General features: G+C 46.2%; 1 protein-coding gene across 1 annotated transcript in view; it reads right to left on the bottom strand.

Moving 5' to 3' along the window:
- Positions 1-18,023, bottom strand: part of nudt14 (nudix (nucleoside diphosphate linked moiety X)-type motif 14) — a gene marked incomplete at its 3' end in the record, with an annotated part of 48,978 nt that extends 30,955 nt beyond the window's left edge. Inside the window, exon 1 of the mRNA XM_083790212.1 lies at positions 17,879-18,023. Coding sequence (XP_083646338.1) covers positions 17,879-17,959 — 81 coding nt within the window. The 5' untranslated portion in view covers positions 17,960-18,023. The remainder of the gene's footprint in view (positions 1-17,878) is intronic.
- Positions 18,024-18,409: the final 386 nt, after the last annotated feature.

Raw genomic sequence — 18,409 nt, 5'->3', positions numbered from 1 at the left:
ACAATGTCCCATGGACAATGAAAGGAGAAAGTAGGTCAAATGTCCGCCAAATATGGCGTAGATTTGTGGAAACAGGCACATTTCTCTTTTCTTGGTTGGTTGGTGCATAATGTTTCAGTTGAGTATATAGCGTACCAAAAGGTAGGAGACCGAACAGAAGACACCAAAGCTTTGAGATCAATGGCAGAGGCAGGAGACCAAACTGAAGACACCAAAGCTTTGTAGCTTTGCATATTTGCAGTGTGAATACTCACAAGCAAGCAAAATGCCTGTGTAGAATTATCTTCTGACAGGACATTCTGGGAGGAGAGGCACCTCTAGAGAGTAGAGACGGACCTTCGCAGTAAGTAAGTACAGTAATCCTGAGGCTGCGATAGATGATAGATAGCTTAACCAAGTCAAGCAAACTCCCCGACAGCTAATTAATTCTGCATATGCATAAGATCATGCTTATAGGATCATGTTGGATGTAGCTTGTGTTGTCCTAGCACATTTTATATCCTAAATGTAAATGCACCACGTCTCTCTGTGTGTGTGTGCGTGACTGTGTGTGTGTGTGTGCGTGTGTACGTACACTGTACGTCTGAAATCCACATAACTCGAAAACCGTTCGCCGCCACCAACTTGACACACGCGTTCCACACCACCTCAGGGGGCCCGACCTCGTCAGTCGGCGAGATACACCGTTGTCTCGAAAACACCACAAGAGCCTCTTCCCGGGCTCTGGACAGGGCCCAAATTAGCCAATTGATCACACCTGATCACCCCTAGATCTCCATATATGGAGCTGGAGCTGTTCTGACATCTGCATAGACTCCATATTTGGGCATGCCTTGACAAAGAACTCCATATATGGGCATAAAAAAGGGACCCAGACATAAATAACTTGGGTGCAATGCATTTCCAACTTGCATCGTTCCAAGTAGGCCAGTGCTCAACGGGCACTGCTCTAGTAATCTAAAAGGTAATTGGGAAGGATATGTCCACTAGGGAGTGGGCACCATCTGTTGGAAGATATTGAATAGACATGGCATAGTCCTAAATTCCTAATGCCAGATGTGCAATGACAAGAGACATCTTCTCCACTCGCTAAACAGTGCTGGCTTGCTGCCCCGAAAATAGCTGATCTACAAGCTCTCAATGTGTCGCAGCGCGACACGTTGTGAGCTTGTAGATCTCCTATTTTTTTTGTCCAAAAGTGCCCTCTTACGGGATTTCAGCACCTGCCTCTCTGCAGTCTGCACGTCCCCGATATGTAGTGTAAAGCCCATCACACACAGGGTGATATGTAGTGTAAAGCCCATCACACAGAGGGTGATATGTAGTGTAAAGCCCATCACACAGAGGGTGATATGTAGTATAAAGCCCATCACACAGAGGGTGATATGTAGTATAAAGCCCATCACACAGAGGGTGATATGTAGTGTAACGCCCATCACACAGAGGGTGATATGTAGTGTAACGCCCATCACACAGAGGGTGATATGTAGTGTAAAGCCCATCACACAGAGGGTGATATGTAGTATAAAGCCCATCACACAGAGGGTGATATGTAGTGTAACGCCCATCACACACAGGGTGATATGTAGTATAAAGCCCATCACACACAGGGTGATATGTAGTGTAACGCCCATCACACACAGGGTGATATGTAGTGTAAAGCCCATCACACACAGGGTGATATGTAGTATAAAGCCCATCACACACAGGGTGATATGTAGTATAAAGCCCATCACACAGAGGGTGATATGTAGTGTAACGCCCATCACACAGAGGGTGATATGTAGTGTAAAGCCCATCACACACAGGGTGATATGTAGTGTAAAGCCCATCACACACAGAGGGTGATATGTAGTATAAAGCCCATCACACAGAGGGTGATATGTAGTGTAAAGCCCATCACACACAGGGTGATATGTAGTGTAACGCCCATCACACAGAGGGTGATATGTAGTGTAAAGCCCATCACACACAGGGTGATATGTAGTGTAACGCCCATCACACAGAGGGTGATATGTAGTATAAAGCCCATCACACACAGGGTGATATGTAGTGTAAAGCCCATCACACAGAGGGTGATATGTAGTGTAAAGCCCATCACACACAGGGTGATATGTAGTGTAACGCCCATCACACAGAGGGTGATATGTAGTATAAAGCCCATCACACACAGAGGGTGATATGTAGTGTAACGCCCATCACACACAGGGTGATATGTAGTGTAAAGCCCATCACACACAGAGGGTGATATGTAGTATAAAGCCCATCACACAGAGGGTGATATGTAGTATAAAGCCCATCACACACAGAGGGTGATATGTAGTGTAAAGCCCATCACACACAGAGGGTGATATGTAGTGTAAAGCCCATCACACAGAGGGTGATATGTAGTATAAAGCCCATCACACAGAGGGTGATATGTAGTGTAACGCCCATCACACACAGAGGGTGATATGTAGTGTAAAGCCCATCACACACAGGGTGATATGTAGTATAAAGCCCATCACACAGAGGGTGATATGTAGTATAAAGCCCATCACACACAGGGTGATATGTAGTGTAAAGCCCATCACACACAGGGTGATATGTAGTATAAAGCCCATCACACAGAGGGTGATATGTAGTGTAACGCCCATCACACACAGAGGGTGATATGTAGTGTAAAGCCCATCACACACAGAGGGTGATATGTAGTGTAAAGCCCATCACACAGAGGGTGATATGTAGTATAAAGCCCATCACACAGAGGGTGATATGTAGTATAAAGCCCATCACACAGAGGGTGATATGTAGTATAAAGCCCATCACACAGAGGGTGATATGTAGTATAAAGCCCATCACACACAGGGTGATATGTAGTATAACGCCCATCACACACAGGGTGATATGTAGTATAAAGCCCATCACACAGAGGGTGATATGTAGTATAAAGCCCATCACACACAGGGTGATATGTAGTGTAAAGCCCATCACACAGAGGGTGATATGTAGTGTAACGCCCATCACACACAGGGTGATATGTAGTGTAACGCCCATCACACACAGGGTGATATGTAGTGTAACGCCCATCACACACAGGGTGATATGTAGTGTAAAGCCCATCACACAGAGGGTGATATGTAGTGTAACGCCCATCACACACAGGGTGATATGTAGTGTAAAGCCCATCACACAGAGGGTGATATGTAGTGTAACGCCCATCACACACAGGGTGATATGTAGTGTAACGCCCATCACACACAGGGTGATATGTAGTGTAACGCCCATCACACACAGGGTGATATGTAGTGTAAAGCCCATCACACAGAGGGTGATATGTAGTGTAACGCCCATCACACACAGGGTGATATGTAGTATAAAGCCCATCACACAGAGGGTGATATGTAGTGTAAAGCCCATCACACAGAGGGTGATATGTAGTGTAACGCCCATCACACACAGGGTGATATGTAGTATAAAGCCCATCACACAGAGGGTGATATGTAGTGTAAAGCCCATCACACAGAGGGTGATATGTAGTGTAACGCCCATCACACACAGGGTGATATGTAGTATAAAGCCCATCACACAGAGGGTGATATGTAGTGTAAAGCCCATCACACACAGAGGGTGATATGTAGTATAAAGCCCATCACACAGAGGGTGATATGTAGTGTAAAGCCCATCACACAGAGGGTGATATGTAGTGTAAAGCCCATCACACAGAGGGTGATATGTAGTGTAACGCCCATCACACAGAGGGTGATATGTAGTATAAAGCCCATCACACAGAGGTTGATATGTAGTGTAACGCCCATCACACAGCGGGTGCGCAGCGCAGCGACGCGGCACAGGCCTGGAAAATAGAACGGTGGCGTATCGGAGCGTCAGGCGAGGCGTGAACGCGCGTCGGACGCCGCCGGTGTGCGATAGGTTCATTGAAAATAACGGAGGCGGCTGTTTTGAGACGGTTCGCAGACGGTGTGTGTAGCCCTTAAGGAAAGCAACATAATATTACAAATATTACCGTCACCTTACTGTACTTACTAGGGACCTGTACTGTAAGGGGACTGTACTTACTAGGGACCTGTACTGTAAGGGGACTGTACTTACTAGGGACTGTACTGTAAGGGGACTGGGATGCATTGCCTCATAGTTCTCCCCCCCTCCCCCCCACCAATTGCACAACAGGATGAGGATGTCCAATGTCCAAATTGAATATAGAACATCTGCACACAAACAACTTTCAGGTATGGGGTTACACTACAAACGTTTATAAATGAAGATGTGGACAGTCTTTTCAACAATCTACACATCACACCACATCAGATGGCATTCTGGCACAACCTGTTTGGAGCGCGCACACACACACACACACACACACACACACAGATGGAGGGGTTCCCCTCGTTACTAGGGACACTTGTTTGGGGGGGGGGGGGGGGGTGGCCCTCAGGAGACCCGAGAGAATCCCAGGCCGACATGGATTACGACAGAGAGATTAGTCTATGGGGAGAGGGAGAGAGAGAGAGAGAGAGAGAGAGAGAGAGAGAGAGAGAAGCTAAGGACAAGCTATTGAATATAGGACATCTGCACACAAACAACTTTCAGGTATGGGGTTGAAATGAATGTGGTCCCTCTGGCTTTGCCTGCTCAAAATTCAACTTAACCTTTAGACCTGAGATCAGATTCTACAAAATGTCTTCTAAATCATGACAGTTTTCTGATGGTCAGCGGTGCTCAACCTTTTTCATGTCAAGGACCGGCGGAATTATCTGAGTTTGCGCCGACCCCCGTCTGAAAATATGTTGTTCCACCAAGGAGCCCCCAGAAGCAAAGATTTGAGTTAAAAACGTTCAGTCTGAAAGAACAAAGATTTGTGCCACATTTTCACGGGTTTTTCAAAAATAGCAGATCTACAAGCTCGTCGCGATGATATGAGCTTGTAGATCTGCAATTTTTCAATAGCTATAAAGCATAACACAATGCTAACATCAAAAGGGGTTCCCGCCCAGAATGGGTTAAAGTCTAATAACCGTGACACACGTCGTTGCAAAATATGAACCTGACAGGTGCGGGCGGTTAAAACAATCATCTGCCCCGCCCCCACTGCCAGATACAAATGGCAGTCTTTTAAATTCCCACCATGTGCTCTTCAATTTCCCTGGATTTAGGATCAGCTGGTCTCCTCCTCCTGTACAACCTAACATAACCTAACAGACGGAATTAAGCAAGGGAGCCACGTGAACCAATTCTAAAGTCAGGAGGAAACTCTGTGTTATAAATGGTCATGGAGAGATTGGCCCTGCATGTAAAACGTAATGTTAATATTCTCTAATGGAATAGTCATGGACTAGTGTCAAAAAAATCTCTTTTAGTCACCTGGAAAGTCTTAAGTGTTCTTAGTGAGTCTAGTTTTAGTCGACTAAATGTCATAAGATTTTAGTCTACTAAATCTACAGTTGATTTAGTCGCTTAAAATGTATTTTGGCGGGCCGTGATGCCGTCGTAATGACTGATTTTACACTTGCTGAAAACAGCCGATCTACAAGCTCACAACGCGTCGCAGCGCGACGCGTTGTGAGCTTGTAGATCTGCTATTTTCAGCATGCAACCAAGTGTAAAATGACTCATACTGGATCTCTTGTCCACTAGTCCCTTCCTAACATTTTAGTTTATCTGTTGACGAAATTGTCAATACATTTATTCTTACTCTTAAGTCATCATACTGTAGCTCAGTTTTCATTTAGTTTCCATTTAGTTTTCGTCAGTGAAAAAAGGTAGTCGTCTTTTCGTTTTAGTCGACAAAAACAACACACTGCTACCTTGAAAACACGACCAGGTGTTGGTGCTGTACTTCGTTTGGACTGTCTGGAGAAGCCACGCGCTCTGAATGTGGCCCGGCGTTGCCCCGGTGTCTAGGAAGTTAGGAACATTACATTACATTTGCATGACTGATGGCCTGCATGGCCATTTAGCATGTCATTTTGACCGTTTTATTTTTAGATTTTGAAGTTGATTATCTTTGAGCCCATGAAGCTTTCAGAAGGTTCTCCCTTCCATGACCATCATCATTCATCACCATTCCATCAGCTCAGACATGTTTTGACATCTGAAACATTTTGAACATTTTGAAACAAGGGAACCCCTTTTGGTGTTAGCATTAAGTTCTGCTTTAGCTATTGAAAAATAGCAGATCTACAAGCTCGTAGCGCGCCACTCGCCCAATCAAGGAACCACTGACATAGAAACATAGCTTTTTCAGAAAACTGTCAGGATGTAGAAGACTTTTTTTTTTATCTGATCTCGGGTCAAAATAGGTTAAGCACATGCTACTTCTGTCTGATTTTACTTCAGTCATGCTAGTGTTAAAAAAAAAGAAAGGCCAATGGCTGTAAGCAACAATTTGAATTGGTATAATGAATAAATATAATGTAATTAGTTGTACCCAAACAAGCAACCAGTGGTTCAATGTAAGATTAGTGGGATTTACGTCGATGAGGGGCAATTGCCTGCTTTGTAGAAGAACGGGGCAGGCAATAAGAGTTAACAAAAGGCAACAAAACTACAAACATGAATAAGAGTTCCTCTTAGGGCTGACATTAGGGGGGGGGGTGACTGTGTGAGAGATCGACAGTGGCGCCTAAAAAAGGTGCAGATGTTGCCTCTGCAGAATTAAGAATGAATGGAGGAATGACGGAGCCTCGGATGAGATACCACCTCTTCTCCTGCCTGTCCTGAAAAAAAGCCTTTGTGAGACTGAGAGAGAGAGAGAGGGGTGGCGTGTTCCAGAGAGTCCCCTCCCCAACTCCAGGAGGAGGAGAGGAGACGCCACAGCGCTGCTATGAAAGGGAGAGAGAGAGAGAGAGAGAGAGAGAGAGAGAGAGAGCAAGAGACCACCGTCCATTCTTTTGTTGTCCATCTGCTGTCTTTAGCTGTTCCGCCTCCCTCTCTTGACAAGCTTAGCAGTGCCTCCCCCCACTCACTCACTCAGGTGTAATGACCATCACACCAGACACTTTTCAGCGGGGGCACTCAAGCCCCACACTCCCATGACCCGAACCTGCTTTTAATTAGTACAGCAACAAGGGCTCAGTGGAGCGCTGGATTGGAGTGGATATAGTACACTTGTTGAGTGAAAAGCAATTATATCCATCTGCAGGTTGATCCCTATACTATCCCGGTAGCTCCTTCTAAGAACACTGGTTCCCAAAGTGGGGTCCGGGGACCCCCAGGGGTCCTTGAGGGAGCTCCAGGGGGTCCCCAGCAAAATGATAAGTTTGGAACCCTTATGGGTCTGTAACTCAGAGTGTACAAATGGAACCAAATTGGTTCCATTTGTACACTCTTGAGTTAAATTAACATTTTACAATATAAATTGGGGGTCGCAGAGATAGAAATGCCATTAAATGGGGGGCCGTAGCCGTAGGCCGTACCCCCGTAGGTCGTAGGCCGTACCCCCGTAGGTCAAACCTGGGGGTTTGACCTGAATTTTGAGCTGTAAAGATCTTCTGATATGGGGGTCCTTAATCCTTGGCATATATTTTCTAATGGGGGGGTACGTGGGCTAATGAGTGCCATTTAGGGGGTCCACTGACCTAGGATAGTGATTGGATGATAGAGTAGGATAGTTACCACACACACCTCATTCTGTTGTACGATGGTGTGTCACACAGCTAAAATAGCCGATCTACAAGTGTGTTGTGAGCTTGTAGATAAATCACACCCGTGTGAACTGAGTGGTGCAACTCCCCCCCCCATCTCTCTCTCTCTCTCTCTCTCTCTCTACAATGTTAAAAGAAAATATTCAATGTATTTAATGTTTAAGTTGCCACAAAAAGCCGATTTGCAACACGTACGACGTAAAGGGCTCCATTTTCATCACCGCTAAACCCCTTATCCCTAAACTTCTTTGGCTTTTTTTGGTATTTTGAAAAACCTTTTTGAATAGTTCAACTAGCCAATCAACATCGACACGTTGTGAGACTGGCCATTTTAACTATTCAAAAATGTTTTGCAAAATAGTTGAAAAAAAAAAAAAGGCTAAATTAGTTTAGGAATAAATACGGGTTTAGCCGTGACGACAATTGAGCCCAAATTGTCCTTTCATTGTCAATGGCAAATGTGACACGTGTTGAGACGAAAAGCTGTATATAGGAGGGGCTAGCGCCCCTCAAAAACAGGAGGTGAGGCGAGGTGAGCTCTTTGGTAACCTATAGTCTTCATCGATTCCAGAAGGTCCCACAAAGAGCACAGCTAAACTCAAGCAGACACACGGTCTGTCTGCCACACAGGAGAAGGAAGGGTCAGAGGTCATGACTGACCAACCACCTGTCTGTCATAGACCATCAGGGCCAATGGAGCCTCACCAACCACCTGTCTGTCATAGACCCTCAGGGCCAATGGAGCCTCACCAACCACCTGTCTGTCATAGACCATCAGGGCCAATGGAGCCTCACCAACCACCTGTCTGTCATAGACCATCAGGGCCAATGGAGCCTCACCAACCACCTGTCTGTCATAGACCATCAGGGCCAATGGAGCCTCACCAACCACCTGTCTGTCATAGACCATCAGGGCCAATAGAGCCTCACCAACCACCTGTCTGTCATAGACCATCAGGGCCAATGGAGCCTCACCAACCACCTGTCTGTCATAGACCATCAGGGCCAATGGAGCCTCACCAACCACCTGTCTGTCATAGACCCTCAGGGCCAATGGAGCCTCACCAACCACCTGTCTGTCATAGATGCTCAGGGCCAATGGAGCCTCACCAACCACCTGTCTGTCATAGACCATCAGGGCCAAATGGAGCCTCACCAACCACCTGTCTGTCATAGACCATCAGGGCCAATGGAGCCTCACCAACCACCTGTCTGTCAATAGACCCTCAGGGCCAATGGAGCCTCACCAACCACCTGTCTGTCATAGACCATCAGGGCCAATGGAGCCTCACCAACCACCTGTCTGTCATAGACCATCAGGGCCAAATGGAGCCTCACCAACCACCTGTCTGTCATAGACCATCAGGGCCAATGGAGCCTCACCAACCACCTGTCTGTCATAGATGCTCAGGGCCAATGGAGCCTCACCAACCACCTGTCTGTCATAGACCATCAGGGCCAAATGGAGCCTCACCAACCACCTGTCTGTCATAGACCATCAGGGCCAATGGAGCCTCACCAACCACCTGTCTGTCATAGACCCTCAGGGCCAATGGGAGCCTCACCAACCACCTGTCTGTCATAGACCATCAGGGCCAATGGAGCCTCACCAACCACCTGTCTGTCATAGACCATCAGGGCCAATGGAGCCTCACCAACCACCTGTCTGTCATAGACCATCAGGGCCAATGGAGCCTCACCAACCACCTGTCTGTCATAGACCCTCAGGGCCAATGGAGCCTCACCAACCACCTGTCTGTCATAGACCATCAGGGCCAATGGAGCCTCACCAACCACCTGTCTGTCATAGACCATCAGGGCCAATGGAGCCTCACCAACCACCTGTCTGTCAATAGACCCTCAGAGCCAATGGAGCCTCACCAACCACCTGTCTGTCATAGACCCTCAGGGCCAATGGAGCCTCACCAACCACCTGTCTGTCATAGATGCTCAGGGCCAATGGAGCCTCACCAACCACCTGTCTGTCATAGATGCTCAGGGCCAATGGAGCCTCACCAACCACCTGTCTGTCATAGATGCTCAGGGCCAATGGAGCCTCACCAACCACCTGTCTGTCATAGATGCTCAGGGCCAATGGAGCCTCACCAACCACCTGTCTGTCATAGATGCTCAGGGCCAATGGAGCCTCACCAACCACCTGTCTGTCATAGACCCTCAGGGCCAATGGAGCCTCACCAACCACCTGTCTGTCATAGATGCTCAGGGCCAATGGAGCCTCACCAACCACCTGTCTGTCATAGATGCTCAGGGCCAATGGAGCCTCACCAACCACCTGTCTGTCATAGACCATCAGGGCCAATGGAGCCTCACCAACCACCTGTCTGTCATAGATGCTCAGGGCCAATGGAGCCTCACCAACCACCTGTCTGTCATAGATGCTCAGGGCCAATGGAGCCTCACCAACCACCTGTCTGTCATAGACCCTCAGAGCCAATGGAGCCTCACCAACCACCTGTCTGTCATAGATGCTCAGGGCCAATGGAGCCTCACCAACCACCTGTCTGTCATAGATGCTCAGGGCCAATGGAGCCTCACCAACCACCTGTCTGTCATAGACCATCAGGGCCAATAGGAGCCTCACCAACCACCTGTCTGTCATAGACCATCAGGGCCAATGGGAGCCTCACCAACCACCTGTCTGTCATAGATGCTCAGGGCCAATGGGAGCCTCACCAACCACCTGTCTGTCATAGATGCTCAGGGCCAATGGGAGCCTCACCAACCACCTGTCTGTCATAGATGCTCAGGGCCAATGGAGCCTCACCAACCACCTGTCTGTCATAGACCCTCAGGGCCAATGGAGCCTCACCAACCACCTGTCTGTCATAGACCCTCAGGGCCAATGGAGCCTCACCAACCACCTGTCTGTCAATAGACCCTCAGAGCCAACGGAGCCTCACCAACCACCTGTCTGTCATAGACCCTCAGGGCCAATGGAGCCTCACCAACCACCTGTCTGTCAATAGACCCTCAGAGCCAATGGAGCCTCACCAACCACCTGTCTGTCATAGATGCTCAGGGCCAATGGGAGCCTCACCAACCACCTGTCTGTCATAGATGCTCAGGGCCAATGGAGCCTCACCAACCACCTGTCTGTCATAGATGCTCAGGGCCAATGGGAGCCTCACCAACCACCTGTCTGTCATAGATGCTCAGGGCCAATGGAGCCTCACCAACCACCTGTCTGTCATAGATGCTCAGGGCCAATGGGAGCCTCACCAACCACCTGTCTGTCATAGATGCTCAGGGCCAATGGAGCCTCACCAACCACCTGTCTGTCATAGATGCTCAGGGCCAATGGGAGCCTCACCAACCACCTGTCTGTCATAGACCAACAGGGCCAATGGAGCCTCACCAACCACCTGTCTGTCATAGATGCTCAGGGCCAATGGAGCCTCACCAACCACCTGTCTGTCATAGACCATCAGGGCCAATGGAGCCTCACCAACCACCTGTCTGTCATAGATGCTCAGGGCCAATGGAGCCTCACCAACCACCTGTCTGTCATAGATGCTCAGGGCCAATGGAGCCTCACCAACCACCTGTCTGTCATAGACCATCAGGGCCAATGGGAGCCTCACCAACCACCTGTCTGTCATAGACCATCAGGGCCAATGGAGCCTCACCAACCACCTGTCTGTCATAGATGCTCAGGGCCAATGGGAGCACCAACCACCTGTCTGTCATAGATGCTCAGGGCCAATGGAGCCTCACCAACCACCTGTCTGTCATAGACCATCAGGGCCAATAGGAGCACCAACCACCTGTCTGTCATAGACCCTCAGGGCCAATGGAGCCTCACCAACCACCTGTCTGTCATAGATGCTCAGGGCCAATGGAGCCTCACCAACCACCTGTCTGTCATAGATGCTCAGGGCCAATGGGAGCCTCACCAACCACCTGTCTGTCATAGATGCTCAGGGCCAATGGGAGCACCAACCACCTGTCTGTCATAGATGCTCAGGGCCAATGGGAGCCACACTCAGGCCTTTGAGACCTGACTGATGCAACGGGACAACCCTGGACCAGAAGTGTAGTACACAGTGTTGTTTTTGTCGACTAAAACTAAGACGAAAAATGTTCGTTGCATGCCGAAAATAGCAGATCTACAAGCTCACAATGCGTGGCGCTGCTAGGCACTGTGAGCTTGTAGATCGGCTATTTTCAGCAAGTGTCAAATCAGTCATTTCGGCGGCATCAAGGCCCGCCAAAATGCATTTTAGTCGACTAAAATCCTGTGATATTTAGTCGACTAAAAATAGACTAACACTGAAACATTGCAGGTGACTAAAATGTGACTAAAACTAAAATGAAAACTATCCAAGATACTATGACTGAAACTAAAATAAACAACACTGCTGCCTTGTTGCACTGTGCCCTGCACAATTAGCACCGCTGGAAGACCAATATTAACTTAACCCATTCTGACCTGAGATCAGATTCATACGAGGTTTCCGCCGGACACACACTGGTCTGATGAACCCATTCTGACCTGAGATCAGATTCTAAAAATGTCTGTCGTTCTTAGATTTTTCAAAAAATAGCAGACCTACAAGCTCGTATCGCGCCACTCGGTGGCGCGCTATGAGCTTATAGATCTGCTATTTTTAAATAGCATAACATGATGCCAACACCAAAATGGGTTAAAGCAGCACTATGTAAGTTTTGAACAACTACATAGAAGCACCTTATGTGACGTCCCGATCAAATTATAAAGTTACATTTTTAAGCAATAACAAACATACATCTTTCCATAAATGTATAGACTCAGAGGGGGGGGGGGGGTGCATGTACTGTATGTATAAGGGAGGTAATGAGTTCCATCTGGCCATTCGAGCTCTAGTGTCGCAGAGGTAGAAATGTCCAACACGCAAGAGAAGATTGCCCACTGTATATAGACTGTATATAGAGACTGCATATAGAGAAGATTGCCTACTGTATATAGACTGTATATAGACTGATATATATAGACTGTATATAGAGAAGATTGCCTACTGTATATAGACTGTTTTCCCTGGGGATCACCCGCTGCTTACATTCTGTGTCAATCATACACTGTGCAGTGTGTGGGGAAAATAGCAGATCTACAAGCTCACATGTCCGTCGCGACTCATGACACACTCCATACTGTATATGGCCACCTCCATAGGTCGATCTGACCTTATCAAACACATCTACACTCAAGACACGCTATACAGGTCCATCTCAATGAATTAGAATATTGTGTAAAAGTTAATAGAATGAATTAATATAATTCAAAAGGTGAAACTTTCATACATTCTCAATTCATTGTGCATGAAGTGAAGTATTTAAAACCTTTTTTTTGTTTTAATCTTGATGATTATGGCGTACAGCTCATGAAAATCAAAAACTCCAATCATAACAAATTAGAATGTTTTACGAGACCACAAAAAAAAATGATTTTTTTTAAACGAGAAATGTCGACTATCTGAAAAGTATGTTGTAATCGCTTCTGGAAAATAACAGAAGACATGTAACACATTATTGTCTGCCGTGTTGCTTTTCGACGTGTACACTGTGTAATTTTATAGAGGTATGGGGCTGTATTTTGCGTGTCTTAAGTACCAGGTCTTATTCCCTAACTTGAGTAAACTAAAGACCTGGAGGCGTGATCAATGCTCTTTGGCCACTCAGAATAGCCAAATGGCATTGATCACGCCTCCAGGTCTTTAGTTTACTCAAGTTAGGGAATAAGACCTGGTACTTAAGACACGCAAAATACAGCCCATGGTATCTAAAGAGCACAAAGTACCTTTCTGAATGTACCAAGTATCGCGAGATTTCCCACCGTTTCCTGTCTGTCAGTCAAATCACGCGATACCTCAGAGCCAGAAACGATACCTGCTGCTGTTCAGATCCTCAGATAAAATGATATACTGTGCACTCTGTGCACATCGAAAAGCAAAGTGATTAGAAAACAACCTGTGTCTCCTTTTATATTCCTAAATGATAAATGGTGCATTTATATAGCGCCTTTATCCAAGGCGCTTTACATAGATTGTGCATCAATTCACCCATTCACACACACATTCATACACCGGCGGCAGAAACCATGCATGGCACTAGCCAGCACATCAGGAGCAATTAGGGGTTCAGTGTCTTGCTCAAGGACACTTCGACACTAACTCTGGGGGAGCCCACAGGGTTCGAACTGGCAACCTTGCGGTTGCCATCCAGCCACTCTACCCCTGAGCCACCGCCGCCTCCGGAAACAATTATATGAGAAAAAGGGCTCAATTGTTCAGAAATAATGTTTGTTATGAGCTGGTCCAGCCGGCTCCATTCACTCACTGACCTGTCTGTATTCATGGAACTTCCGGGCTCCCATGAAAGTGTTCTTAAAAAAGTGTCCAGTCACGTGACCTGGTGACCATGACCTTTCCTTCTCTAAACTTCCTTGCATCTAACCTCAGCTGACACCAGATTAATAAAGTTTAACTCCTGCTTCTCAACTGTGCCGCGTATTAACCAGGGGGGCAGTCAGCCAGATATTTCGTGAAGCCTCATTTGAAATCGGTAGTTCATATAATGGCCTGTTGTGGCGCAGGACCGGACCCAAAAAGCCCCATAGCTCCATAGAGGCCCATGTATTTTGGCCCAACTTCACCTAGACTGTATTACCTTAATAAACATGGTCATGAATACTTTCTTCTTCCAGTCACTAGTTTAAAGTCTCATTTCTAATGTCATAATATTCTTTTTGGAAAATTATGGTCCCATTAATTAAAAAAATGACCATAAAGAAAAAAAACCATCGCGTATGTTCTGAGGGGCGTGGCTACCATTACAGTCTATGATCGGGATTCCCCTCCCACTCGAGTCAAAATAAAAACCAACGGAGAAGAAGGGGGGAAGTCCCGCCTCGTTGTCTGGGCAGCCAATGACCAGCTGGTATACAAAACGGAGCCAGCCAATGGCCAGCTGGTACCAAAGATGGCGACTTACATCAGGAATTAGCATATTATTACAGGCTTCATTTTACGTTCATGTTAGACCCGGGGAACGCTTTGTCCATATTTTTTACAGTCTATGGTATTAACCCATTTTGCGCGGGAACCCCTTTTGATGGATAGATTAGACAGACCCACACACAAGTTTTTCTTTCACTCTGAAGCTTAAACTGTGTATTTGGACCCAACAGTGTCTCTTATCACAAAAAACATTAGCTTGATGAGGTTTCCCCATTCATAAAATGCTGAGGAGCGACCATAGTTAAAATCAGACCCGTCTGAAGTGAGTGGTGCTGTACTGTACTGTACTCCTCCCTAGCCTCTCTGTGTGTGTGTGGGTGTGTGTGGGGGGGGGGGGGCACTTGAGGTTTTGCAGCTACGTGCACATACATACACACTTAGCTCCACATAGGAGTGGCTAGCACCACTCAAAAAGAAATGTGCACAAGCTCGTGAGTCAAACCCATTGGACTAAATCATTTTCACAAGTTCATCATGCGTCTGGCCCAGATGTAACACGCTGCAGTACCTATGGTCCTCCAGCAGGTTTCAGGCCGGCTTGGGAGTGACTTAATACCACTACAGTGTGTGTTGTTAATTCAGCCTCAATGTCAAAGAGCCTTCCCTTTGTTTGATTTATTGGCTATTTAATTCAGAAGGATTGGGATATTGACCTTTTGCAAAATGTGCAGAATATCAGAAGCTTGACTAAAAGATATTTGGGACGGTCCCATCTCTCAACTGACCTCGTTACTTTAACATCCTAGTTACAAGGACACACACACACACACACACACACACACACACACACACAGTCACACACACACACACACACACACACACACACACCTCTGCTGTCTCCTTGAATTGTCATTGTTTGGTGCAGCAGGGCAGTGTGATCATCACTCCCACCACATTGGCTCCCCTGAGTCTCCCTGCTCACTATGCGTGAGGTGTACAACGAACTAGGCTCTTGTTTCACCTACACTGGGATGGTCACCAAATACTTTACTACACCAGGCCTCCAATTGTCCATCCACATTGCAGTAATGATGTCATCAGTCACAATGTTGATTAATTTCCTATGCATTTTGTTTATATATATATATATATATATATATATCCCATTCTGACCGGGCACCCATTTTGGTGTTGGCATCATGTTATGCTTTAGCTATTGAAAAATAGCAGATCTACAAGCTCATATCGCGCCACCGAGTGGCGCGATACGAGCTTGTAGGTCTGCTATTTTTTTTTTAGAACCTGATCTCAGGTCAGAATGGGTTAATCAGACCAGTGTGTGTCCAGTGGAAAACTCGTATGAATCTGATCTCAGGTCAGAATGGGATATACAGGATTATGTGTAGCAATTTGCCAGTTTTCTATCCCTATGTGCCACTATGGGTGGAACAACCAGCACTCCAGAAGAATGACATATTTTTTAACACACAGTCAGGAAATAAGGTCATCCTGGTGGATTTCTGCATTTTTGTTCAGGTCACTGGGTTTCCGTCACCGATGTCAACGTGTTCAGCGTTATTATTCTACACTTTAGGGGGGTAATCTAATCTCTCTTAAATTAAAAGCGGGAGGACAGACAAAACAGATTTAGGTCTCATGCACAATTGGAAAATTGCACATGCAGTGTTCCTCCCTTCCGAGGAGATTATGGGGCTGGATGAGCTATGGTGTGTGTTTGTGTGTGTGTGTGTGTGTGTGTGTGTGTGTGTGTGTGTGTGTGCATGATGACTCAGTGATGTGACTGCAGGACTAGGAAGGCAGACATCTCAAGAAGGTGACTTTCTCTCTCTCTATGCAACTACAGTACAGAATCTCCCTTGGATTCTGAAACTAAGGGCCGATTCATATTCCTATTTTAGAGCCGAATAAAAGTCGGTTCGGCGCTACTAGAGCCTACAATGTGACGTCATTTGAGGTTCGGGGGGGGGGGGGGGGGGGGTACCATCCTAAAGTCGGCTCTTCGGTGCTACTGAAAATATCTGACGAGCCGAAATCATTTCGGCACTACAGCGCCAAAACAGCTGTAAAATAGGAGTATGAATCGGCCCTAATCATTCATTCACACACACACACACACACACACACACCTGTACAGGTCTGTAAAGGTCTATGTCTCCCTGACACCAACATGCCTGTGTTGGTGTCAACACTTGGGGAGTGAGTCTATTTATGTACAGTAAAATACAGTATGTACATTGTCTTTTTGATTAAATACTTTACTTCTAGTTTTGCACACAAAAAAAAGGCAGTCAGTGGGACAGATTTAATGCTAAAAGGATAACCCTAAACCCAATAATATTGTACAGCGCTCGTTTCCTGTGTGTCACTGTCTGGAACTGACTTTTATTATCATTTCAAGTTTTCAACCCTGATCATCAAAACAATAAAACAACAAAGGAGTGTACAGACTGCCTTGCCAGTTCAGTTTGCCAGCCACAGCACTTAAAAAGTCAACTGCAATCTTGACTCCCAGACAGTGTCGACTCTCCTGAAGTCTGGACCTGCCTAATTTCCAACTGGTTATAGCTGACCTAATGTAAAGCATGTGGTCTTATCGTGATGAATGATGCTGGGGGAACCAACCTAACAACAAGCCCACTAGTCACTGACTGACTGTCACTGTGCTAACCTAAATCTGTCTCCCCCCCCCATCTGCCCCGAGGCTACATTTTTAAAGTATTTCCTTGTTGTGATAATCGGGACAGCCCGTTGTCCAAAACATCACAAAAAGCCACGGCATTATTTAAGCAGTGCAACCTAATACGAATCAATGCAGCTGTGCTATCATATCATCAGCGTCCCTTTGCTTTTAAGGTTAACTGGCTGGTCCTGCTATACTAGCAAGAGATGCTAAATGAATGGGAGGGGGTTGGGCTATGCGATACCTCCACAATGGTGACCTATCGAATCAAGTGACTCCAGTCGTATAGATGCATGTCTTAATGTTTTGACTAACGGGGCTTTTAAACAAGGCAACACTTTTTTTTTTTTTTTTTTTTTTTTTTAAATCTTTTAGCAGTTGATCTAAATGGTAAATATTTCACTATCCCCCCCACACAAAGACAATAACCGTCGGAGGATGAATCAATGAAAACCACCAAACACAGCGAGCGACCTCTGGGCGGCACAGTATTCAATAGGTCACTGATTCCGGTGTACCAAACGTTGCCCCGCAGTTTGACCAGTGATAAAGCTAAGTGAGGGGTATTTAATTGGACTCACCTGATTGTAGTGCACCCTGAACGGGGTCAGGTAGTTGGAGTTGGTGCACGGCCCCACTTCAATGTTATTGATCTGTTCCATACTGGCTGGCTTGGCGGCCCAACGCACTGCTTCTCCCCCTTTAGTGCACTGAAAAGACCACTCTCTCCCTGGTTAGCTGCACAACTGCAAGCGCAGTGAAGGAATTTCTCTACGGAAGCCTAGGAGGGACAGCGCGATAAAACAAATTCAATTTATATTATACGATAATAACATAATGTAGATCTGGGGGGAGTTCAAACTATATTTGCACGCAAACAAAAATGTTCTTTATATTCTTTAATATACAAAAAAAAAAGAAAAAAGAAGAAGGTATTGAGCACGTGCTTGAAATGTACTGTAATTCTGCAAACTGTTAAATAATAATAATAATAATAAATAAATATTTCAATCAATCAATCAACAAAAAAGCCTAAAAAGGACACATAGAGCAAACACGTTTTATTTTGACTTTGTTTGTTTGATTGATTGATTGATTGAAATAACAGATTG

This window comes from Protomyctophum parallelum (assembly GCF_964188405.1).
Source record: "Protomyctophum parallelum genome assembly, chromosome: 19".
NCBI lineage: Eukaryota > Metazoa > Chordata > Actinopteri > Myctophiformes > Myctophidae > Protomyctophum > Protomyctophum parallelum.
This window is presented reverse-complemented; position numbering and strand designations above follow the sequence as displayed.